We start from the raw sequence: 10717 nt of genomic DNA on the forward strand, positions 1-10717 counted from the left end.
AAACTATGAAGATCCCGAGAAATTCTTGCCAGAGAGACATGATGTTATCAAGAGCGCAGAGAATAATAACATTTTCAATTTTTTCGCTTTTGCTCCAGGAGTACGCGGATGCCGAGGTAAAATCTTCAAGTAAATAATTTTGGATTTTATAATTGTTTTCTTTCCTTTTTATAGGTAACAAAATTGCAGAATATCAGTTGAAAACATTTGTCGTTAAAATGTTAAATTCATATAAAATTGCTTTGAAAGAAGGTTTTGAACCGGAGCTCTCATGGGATGTTGTGTTAAAACCTTACAACGGAATATGGATCAACTTGAGTGCCCGCAATTAATTTAAGAATTTCTTATATTTACAACGCAATACATTTTGTGAACACATATAATTGGGCACTGCCTGTTTGTGTTCCTTTTTGCTGGCTCTGCTTGCCATAAATAAAATAAAATAAAAAAAAAATACATAAACCACGGATATAAACCTCGGAGAAAATCACACTTCAGGACGTCTCGATTACGCACTAACTATTTTCGAAATTGTTTTCTTCATCAAGGGCTGAAAATACTCAACTACTACCATCTGAAATCAAACACACTGGTTTATCTAAACTATTTAAATTGAAACTGAAGAAACTTCTTTTATGTGCAAAATCGCTTATCTAACTAATCATCATTTTTTACTGCTTTAAACTTCAGTGCGATTCTCCTTTTTTATTTAATTCGTATTGAATATGATAAAAAAATTATAATTTAAAAAATAAGCATGAAGCGAACCTTGAGGTCAAACAAACAAAAATTGAATTCTAAAAAGGAAGCAAATACTCAAAATAAGTTTAACATATATTTATTTGATAAATTTCAACATTTTCTGTCTGATATTTTTGACATTTTTTTTTTACACAGTTCATGTACTTTTTTTAATACATTTATTTTGGGTTCAAGAAAATATTTACAACAAAATGCGTTTTTTTCCATAAAATTTCTCTGGAATCAACTGATGATTAATACTTTAACTAAAATTTTGAACAGTTTGTTTTTTTTTTATATATTTATATGCGAGTTGGTTAATTTAGCCTTCGTTAAGAGGATTTCCCCATTCTCGAGCCATGATAAGAATAGTGTTACTGTGAAGTTTGGGGCCGATCAACGGGTTCATTTGTGCCATGTAGCAACAAAGCCAGCTAAAAAAGCAAATAAAAATTAGAAAAATCCCTTTTTGATTCTCGTGACGTCAAAAAATCATCAGTCAATTAAAAGTAGGAAGACAATTAATTATCACGAGAATTAAAATTCAAGGAAAAATTTAAAAATTTTGGCTTTAGCTGCTTGAAACACTTACAACAACCAACAAGTCGCTCCCGTAAGTATCAGCACGCACTGAGCAATCCTGAAAAAATCACAAAAAAATAAAATTTATCAAAAACATTTTCAAGGAAAACATTTTAAAACTCTTATCTCACCCTCTATTTGGGCCTTTGGGCACCATAATTGGCAGCACGATCCCGATGACGCCAAAAATGGCAGAAAAAATGATGATTGGAAGGATTGAAGCGCCCATTCTTGTTGATTTTTTACTATTTTTTGCGAGAAATTCTCAATATCGATCCAAAATACGAGGAAAAAATGTCACCTGACTACGGGCTGTGAGTCACTATCCTCGCTCAAAACTGACTCAAGCGACACATAAACCGCTCGGGAGTTTGAAGTTAAAATTTTCGCATTTTTTGTTCTCCGAGACACTTTTTACCCCTGAAACATCGAAAGAGAAGTTCGATTTTTACATTTTTTGGAAGAAGTTTTGGGGAAATTCATGAAAAACTCCCGAAATATGAGTTCGCAAAGTCATACGCGTTTCTGTAGCATCCTGTACGAGAATCCCAATGCGTAAAAAATCCCTTGCCCAGTGCGTAAAAATTAAAAATCCACACACTACACAACATACGGCGTTTTTTGAAGCCCATAGACGAAAAAATAATGTCATCACACTCCGTACAAAAGTTAACTTTTGGCATTGGGACTCTCTATCCGCCTCTTTTGTCCCAAGTTTTCGAACAAGGAACACGTATTTCAGTTTTGGTGAGTAAAAAAGTTAAAATTTAATTAATTATTTCAAGTTTTTAGGCTTAAAAATATTAAAAATTAAAAGAAAAATGAGAAAAGCTTAGAAAAATATTAAAAATTTATGGGAAAAAATGTTAGTTTTTATAAAAAATCAAGAAATTCAAACTTAACCTCAAAATATCATCCATGTGGCGTCATTTTAATTTCTAATTTTCTTTCAGTTCTTAAATTTCAATCAACGAAGTCCCTATTAACACGAATCCACGATGGGTAGGGAGAACAAAACTACATGGAAAGCGAACTATTTCTTAAAAGTTGTGGTAAGTATTCGTTTTTGAAGCGATTTATCGACAAAAAAATTTTAATGATGAAAATTTTTTCTCTGAATGTTCGCCGTCAAGATGCTGTGCTAGAAATAGCAGAACCCAACGGTGTCTGGCGAACTCAAGTTGAGACTATCCTCTATCCGCTGAATGAATTTTTTCATTAAAAATGATTTTTTCTACGAAAATTCAGAAAATTAATGATTTTTTTTTCGTTTTTTCTTTGCAGCAACTATTAGATGAGTACCCCAAGTGCTTCATCGTCGGCGCTGACAATGTCGGCTCAAAGCAAATGCAGCAAATCCGTATGTCGTTGCGCGGTATTGCCGTCGTCCTCATGGGCAAGAACACGATGATGCGCAAAGCTATTCGCGGGCACATCGAGAACAACTCGAATCTCGAGAAAATCTTGCCTCACATCAAGGGCAACGTTGGTTTCGTCTTCACCAAGGGCGATTTGAACGAAATTCGCGACAAATTGACCGAAAGCAAGGTCCGTGCTCCCGCTCGTGCCGGCGCCATTGCTCCCTGCGAAGTAATTATCCCTGCGCAAAACACCGGTCTTGGTCCCGAGAAGACTTCTTTCTTCCAAGCTTTGTCGATTCCCACGAAAATCTCCAAGGGTACCATTGAAATCATCAACGACGTGCCCATCTTGAAGCCCGGCGACAAAGTTGGTGCCTCCGAAGCCACTTTGTTGAACATGTTGAACATTTCGCCCTTCTCGTACGGTTTGTTGATCGAGCAAGTTTACGACAGCGGATCCATTTTCTCGCCCGAGATTTTGGACATCAAGCCCGAAGATTTGCGCGCCAAATTCCAAGCTGGAGTCGCCAATTTGGCTGCCGTTTGTTTGTCCGTTGGATACCCAACTATCGCTTCGGCACCTCACAGCATCGCCAACGGATTCAAAAACTTGTTGGCTTTGGCTGCCACGACCGATGTCGAGTTCAAGGAAGCTGAAACCATCAAGGAGTACATCAAGGATCCGAGCAAATTTGCTGCTGCTGCTGCTTCTGCTGCACCCGCTGCTGCTGCCAAGACCGAGAAGAAGGAGGAAGTCAAGAAGGAGGAATCTGAGGAATCCGATGACGATATCGGTCTCAGTCTCTTCGACTAAAAAAATTACATTTTTCATTGCTTTGCGTTATTGCTTTCGGGTGTGCCGGCAAATATAGTCGTCACGAGGGTGACACCTCAATGGCGACCATTTGCTGCGTACATAAACGGAAGAATAATCGACAACAGAAGCCGGCATTTGTATTTTTCCCTGCACACTCAAATGATAGTTGCATTAAAAGTATGAATGAATTATGAATCAAAAATTGTTTTATTTTTCAACTTTTTTCCTTGTCTATTTTTATTTCTAACTTTTTTGAAAATTCATCCTTCAACTTTATTTTTTCCTCAGATTTTCTTCAGATAATTTTTTTTCGGATTTTTGAGCTTCAAAATTGATATGAACTCTTATCAAAAATTTTTTGACAAAAAATTAAAATTTTTTAAAAAAAGGTGAATAAAATATTTTACAAAAATTTTTAAATTTTATTTTACTTAAAAGTGCAAATTTTTAAAAGATTTCCTTTAAAAATAATGTTTTTGTTGTAAAACTTTTGTTCAAAAGAAGAAATTTTTATAAAAAAATTTTTGAAAAATATTAAATTTATTTCCAAAGATCAAAATTCACAAAATTAAAATTTGAGACTTTTCGAAAAAAAAAAATTTAAATATTTTAATGAAAGCTATTCATTTCATATTTTTATCATGAAATTAGGCCGCTCCAAATTTATTTCAAACTTTTTGTCCCAAAAACTGTTTTTCAAAATGGGGGGGGGGCAAAATAAAAAAAAAAATTTTTTGAAATACTTTTTCATACAAAATGACAAAATTTTAACAGTTTTTTGTCATTAATCAATATTTTAGTTGATTTTATGGTATCTACATTGAGATTTGATAATTTAAAATTTATCTCAGAGTATTTCAAGTTAAAAATTAAAACAAAAAAATTTCATAAAAATAACTGTCAAAAAATTTTTAAAAATATATATTTTTTTTAAATTTAAAGAAGAAAATCATGTTGAAATACGATTTTTAAAACAAAAATTTTTAAAAATTGAACTTGTTTTTTAAATTTTGGGAAATTCCTTGAAAAATCATGAAAATAGACCAAAAATCGGTAATTTTTGATGAAATTTTTAAATTTTTTTTTTATTTTGCCCCATTGGATTTTCGACTTTTGAAATGGGGCATGGGACAAAAAGTTCAAAAAAAAAATTGGAGCGGCCTTATCTTATTTAAGAAAAAACAAAAATAAAAAAAAAATCAAATTAAAAAAAAAATTATACAAAAAATTCCAAAATTTTTTTTTTAATTTTTATCCAAAACTCTTAAATTTTTTTAAAAAATAATAAAAATCTATATTAAAAAAATAGATTCGATTTTCATGAATTAATGACATTTTTTTACAGTTTTTAAAAATAATATTTTTATCTGAATTTTGGAAAAAAATAAAATTTAATTTTTTTTTTAAATAAAAGCTCAAAAATTACAAAATTTTAATTAAATTTAATTTTATTAATTAATTAATAACCGTTACTTATTCAACTCGAAAACCGCGGTTTTGAATAAAATCAATGATTTTAGCGATAAAATGTGTCGTGGGTAGCTTCAAATTGTAAACAAAAACACGACACTCAACACGAGACATGAACATAAAAACAATTTTTTGTAACAAATTCTTAAATAAATCACTCGTGACTTCATGGAACAAATCTTTACGAAGGCAATTTTGCATTTCTTCAAAAACTTTCGAACGTCCTTTCATCTTAGGCATTGAAACTTCATGCGATGACACCGGAGCAGCTGTCGGTAAGTTTTTTTCAATACTTCCAACAAAAAAATAATTTTTTTCTTTTATAGTTGATGCCAAAGGAAACATTTTGGGCGATTGTGTCGCTTCCCAATTAAGACAACATCTCGCTTTTGGAGGAATAATTCCGCCCGTCGCTGCGGAGTTGCACAGACAAAACATCGAAAAAGTCGTCAACACAGCATTGAGCGATTCTGGATTGAAAATTGAGGAAATTGACAGCATCGCAGTGACAAATCGACCTGGATTGGCACTTAGTTTGTCCGTGGGACTTCGATACGCGAAGCATTTGGCACGAAAACATGGCAAATCTTTGATCCCAATTCATCACATGGAAGCTCATGCGTTAACGGTGCGAATGGAAAACGATGTTCCGCTTCCTTTTTTGAGTCTTCTCGTCAGCGGAGGGCATTGTTTGTTGAGCATTTGCAAAGAAATCGACAAATTTCTGCTTTTGGGTGAATCAATCGATGATGCGCCCGGCGAAGCTTTCGACAAAATCGCGCGTCGCATGAAACTTCGCAACTTGGTTGAGTTTCGGAACATGAGCGGCGGTCAAGCAATCGAAATTGCAGCGTCGCGAGCTGATAAAAGTCGCGAATTTGATTTTCCTCTGCCGCTTGCGAGATCGAAAGACTGTCAATTTAGCTTCTCCGGACTGAAAAATACCGCAAATCGCTTTACTTACTTCCAAGAACGAGAACATGGGACTGCCAAAGATGACGTTTTTCCGGGATACGAGAATCTTTGTTTGGGTCTTTTGAAAGGCATCACTCGCCATATTTGTCATCGAACGCAACGAGCAATCGAGTTTTGTGAAGATCAAAAAATTTTGGGGGAAAATCGAATTTTGGTCGTTTCAGGCGGAGTTGCTTGTAATGATTTTTTGTTCACCGCAGTGAGTCAGCTGGGCGAACAATATGGATACAAAGTTCTGAGGCCGAGAAGGAAGCTTTGCACCGATAATGGAGTGATGATAGCGTGGAATGGCATCGAGAGGTACAAAATTAAAAGTGATGTTTTGGAGAATTTTGAACACGTGATGCCTTTGGGAAAATGCAAATTAGGCGAAAGTTGGTTAGATAAAGTCAGTAAAAGACAATTGGCATGTAAATGGGCGAAAATTCCAATTTTAAGGGATGAAGATTGAGAATTTTTTAGGAAAAAATTAATTTTTTAAATTATTTAAGACGCCAAAAAAATGTAGAAATGACAAAAAAATAAAAAGAAAAAAAATCTAAAAAAAATTATTTTTTCTATTCAATTTTCGATTTTATTTTTAAAAATATTCAAAAAAAAATTTTTTTTAATTTATTTATTTTTTTTGAGTCTTTTTTCAATCAATCGTTATTTTTTTTTTTTGTTAATTTTTTGAGAAAAAAATTCTTGTGAAGAAATAAATTTCGAAAATTTCATAATTTTATTAATTTTTTTTAAAACACTCATCAAATGTAAAAAATCGTAATAAATAGTTAAAATTATTAACTGACCTCACATTCTATCGAAAGTACTTTCGCTGCATTTTTAAACAAGAGTTTATGCTGTAATGCACATTAACGTAACACACATTTAATAACTTGGTCAAAATAAAAATGAAATGCTTAAAAACACAAACAACGATTATTATTTTGCCCAGAAATGAAGTTTTAAACTATTTCCTGAACATCACGTAATATTTATTTATAATTTTTGTCTGTCTGGTTTCATTATGTTATTAGTGCAAACGTTGTGCACTCTTTTAAAACGAGGCAAAAATTGTTCCTTCACGTGTCCATTGAACCGTTTGTTAATTTGATAGCTTTCTGTAAAAATTATTTTTTATGCTGTCGATTATGTTTTATGGTCTAATTTTCTGCTTAGACATAAAAAAATAGAAAATTGGAATAATGCAAAGTCATTTTTTAGAAAGAGAGATTTTTTGTTTTGGTGCATTAAATTAATCAGAATTAACTCTAAAATTTTTCTTAAATATCAAATAATTTAAAATTAAAAAGAACAAAATAAAAAAAGAATTCTAAAATAAAAAAAAAAAATAAAATTATTTTATTCTAACTTTTTAAAGGAAAAAAAATAATTTTATTATAATAAAAATAAATGAATCATTTATAATACATACTATATATTTCAAAAAAATTACAAAAAATATTTATTTATTTAAAAATATGTATTTAATAAAACCAAAAAAAAACGTTTTCAAATTTAACGAAAATAATAAAATTTATATAAAAAATATTATTAAAAATTGATAAAATAAAAAATAGTAAAATTTTTAAATAAAATTATATTAAAACAATTAAAATTCAAAAATAAATAAAACTTTATAACTATATAAAATTATTTATAAAATTTTAATTTGAAACTTAACGATGAAATCATAATTTACGAACAAAAAAACATAAAAAATGCGACAGACAATAACTGCACAACAACACATACAAATAAAATTAAAACAAAAATTTTAACAATAATAAACCATCAATTGCTATATTTTATTACAATGATACCGTTATTTGTCGACCTAGTCAACCATTTGTGTTAATGATTGTCTTTATCGATAAATATTTTTTTTTTATGTTTAAATTAAAATCCAAACAGCGTTAATTTTTATTATTTACTAACTCAAATCACATGATGACACTATCGATTATTACTAAAATTTCCGAGCAATGAATAATTTTTTTTTCTTCTTTGTGAATGACCTAGCTTAACTTTTTTTTCGTGTTTAAGTATTAACATTAACGTACATTGACCAAATACGCATAATTAACGAATTAAAATGTGTCAAGAATTTGTCCAAAATGTTGACATTCATTTTTCGAGTTGAATGACAAATCATGGTTAACTTTTTGAATGTGAGCAAAAAATCATATTTTCACATAATTAATCGCAATTTCACATCAAACTTACCGTTTCAATCTAGCTTATTACATGATTGCAATAAAAAAAAACGACTGATTGTCATATTTAGCGAAACCGCAATTCTTTGACACATCATTTTAATAATACTGGTTCTCATTTACGGAATACCGGAATGAAGACAATTGTTGATCACGTAACGAAGTTGCGTTCTCCGCAATAATTCTTACAAAAATATTTGCAAATATTTTTGTCGTAAGAACGCACATTCGTTACGTGATCCCCAAGTTGTCTTCATGGTAATGCGCCAAATGGCAGGAACCAGTATTAATTAAAAGATGTGTCAATATGCTTTGCGGTGCGCTAAATCGATGACAATCAGTCGTTTTTTATTATTGCAATCGATGTAAAAGCTGATTGAAACTAATTTGATGTGAAATTGCGATTAATTATGTGGAAAATATGATTTTCGTTTCAAAAATTTAAAATCACATATTGTATTAAAACTCATAAACGAAAATTTTTACAAATATTGACACATTTTAATTTAATTTGCGTATTTGGTCAATGTCGTTAATGTTAATATTTAAATACGAAAAAAAAGTTAAGCTAGGTCATTCACAAAGAAAAAAAAATATTCATTGCTCGGAAATTTTTGTAATAATCGATAGTGTCATCATGTGAGTTGAGTTAGTAAATAATAAAAATTAACGCTGCTTGGATTTTAATTTAAACATAAAAAAATATTTTATCGATAAAGACAATCATTAACACAAATGGTAGACTAGGTCGAAAAGGTTAGGTAATAAAATATAACAATTGATGGTTTATTATTGTTTTAATTTTTATTTGTATGTGTTATACTGCAGTTATTGTCTGTGACACATTTTTTGATTAAAATTTCTAAAAAAAAATTATTCAGCCTTTTTTTAGAAATTTTAATTTTTCAATTTTAATTTTTTTTTTTATTTATTTATTTTTATTTAAAAATTTTACTTTATTAATTTTTAAAACAAAAAAATAAAAATATTTGCTAAAATAAATTTATTAAATTAAATTAAATACTATTTTAATATTGAATTTTAAAATATTTTTTTTAAGGAAATTTAATTATTTTTGTTTAAATAATTATTTTTTTTATTTTTAATTCAAACTATTTTTACTTAAAAATTTTAATATTTTTAATTTTATAAATTTTTAATTTTAAAATATTTTTTAAATAAATTTTATTACTTTTGCTCAATATAAATTTGCTTTAGAAATAAAATAAATATTTTCTTTTTCAATTTTTAATATTTTTTTAAAATTTTTTATATATATTTTTATTACATTTTTTTTAGATATTTATTTATTTCATTAATTTTTATCAAAAAATTAATTTTTATTATTTTAAATTTTTTAATGTACCTAATATTTAAAAAAAATAGGTCAATAAAATTAATTAATTAAATTTTTTTAAATTTATTAAATTTTTAAAAATTAATTTTTTTGTTTTTTATATTATAATTTTTTTTAATTTTAATTGGTCTGAAATTAACTGAAATTCTAGCAAATAAAATAAAATTTAATTAAAAGTTTGACATTTGGAGTAGATTTTCAACCTCTTTGATATTTTTGGAAAATAAAATATATTTTATTAAATAAAGTTTTAAAAACTGACTTAAAAATTTTACTTAAGAACGAGTTAAGTAAACTTTTGATTTTGACTAATTCTTGATAGAATTGATGAAAATTCGCACTTTAAGTTGAAATCAATCGATGTATCATTTTTAATTGAGAATCTTCATTTGACAAGTATCCTCGAACTGATCGTCAATATTTTGATCTGCCAGCCACGACGAATCATTTACATCGTAGAACAAATAACATTCAATTATTGAACAACTTCTTACACCTGTTGTTACTTATTACATCGAACAATCGTGGCCCTGAAAACAAAAAAAAAACACGAATTAGTGGGCAACATTATTTTCGAATTAATAATCACAACACAATTAATTACTCTACCAAAAAGAGACAAAATATCGCAAGAATTGCTTTATAAAGTTGCTTTTTTTGTCTCAAACCCATCATTATTTAAATGCAATTTTTTAACAATAACAATGCAAGCCCACAGTGTCACTCACACTTGACGCCCACGCGTTGTCAATTTTTGTGTAATTCGCACGTTTTTTTGTGTGCGTTCCGCCAAATATTCTAAATAAACAAAAGATTCGGAAAGAACGTGTCTCATTCACACACAGGAAATGAAGTGACGAACCTTTTTCGTTGTTTGTTTGTTTCGAAAGCGCAAAACGATGCAATGCCCTTGCTACTCGAAAGAGGCCAATGTTATTTCAAATAAAATCAATCGCACAATCGAATGCACGTCGAAAAAAGTACGTTGACACTCAATTTCCATGTCTGTCGATCGCGCCATTGTTTCGCGAACAATTTTATTTTTAAAAAGCAACAAAACAATCAAATGACCAATGGTGTGTCAATTTCATTCAATTTCGTCGTTTGGACAGTGGCTTGTATTGAAATGCCCTGAAAAACATAAAAATTGAAAGGTTTAATGACTTTAACAATTGAAAAGGGCGACAGTTTAACGGTTTTTTTATAAAAGAAATTA

The 10717-nt window shown here is 29.4% G+C and overlaps 3 protein-coding genes across 3 annotated transcripts; 2 read left to right on the forward strand and 1 right to left on the reverse strand.

Moving 5' to 3' along the window:
* Positions 1 to 822: 822 nt before the first annotated feature.
* On the reverse strand, positions 823 to 1639 carry LOC134838114 (V-type proton ATPase subunit e-like). The gene is made up of 3 exons (XM_063853575.1): positions 1455 to 1639; positions 1334 to 1381; positions 823 to 1175 (listed from the first exon to the last, which is right to left on the reverse strand). Exons 1-3 carry the CDS (start codon positions 1550 to 1552, stop codon positions 1064 to 1066), a joined length of 258 nt encoding a protein of 85 aa, XP_063709645.1. The 5' UTR covers positions 1553 to 1639; the 3' UTR covers positions 823 to 1063.
* Positions 1640 to 1988: 349 nt separating this feature from the next.
* Positions 1989 to 3703, forward strand: LOC134827514 (large ribosomal subunit protein uL10). Its single transcript, XM_063840191.1, has 3 exons — positions 1989 to 2070; positions 2277 to 2375; positions 2608 to 3703. The coding sequence occupies exons 2-3, from the start codon at positions 2322 to 2324 to the stop codon at positions 3496 to 3498; spliced, it is 945 nt and encodes a 314-aa protein (XP_063696261.1). The 5' UTR covers positions 1989 to 2070; positions 2277 to 2321; the 3' UTR covers positions 3499 to 3703.
* A 1360-nt stretch (positions 3704 to 5063) lies between these two features.
* LOC134838296 (probable tRNA N6-adenosine threonylcarbamoyltransferase, mitochondrial) lies at positions 5064 to 6456 on the forward strand. The gene is made up of 2 exons (XM_063853796.1): positions 5064 to 5246; positions 5298 to 6456. The coding sequence occupies exons 1-2, from the start codon at positions 5084 to 5086 to the stop codon at positions 6395 to 6397; spliced, it is 1263 nt and encodes a 420-aa protein (XP_063709866.1). The 5' UTR covers positions 5064 to 5083; the 3' UTR covers positions 6398 to 6456.
* Positions 6457 to 10717: the final 4261 nt, after the last annotated feature.

The sequence above is a fragment of the Culicoides brevitarsis genome, chromosome 1 (genome assembly GCF_036172545.1).
Source record: "Culicoides brevitarsis isolate CSIRO-B50_1 chromosome 1, AGI_CSIRO_Cbre_v1, whole genome shotgun sequence".
NCBI lineage: Eukaryota > Metazoa > Arthropoda > Insecta > Diptera > Ceratopogonidae > Culicoides > Culicoides brevitarsis.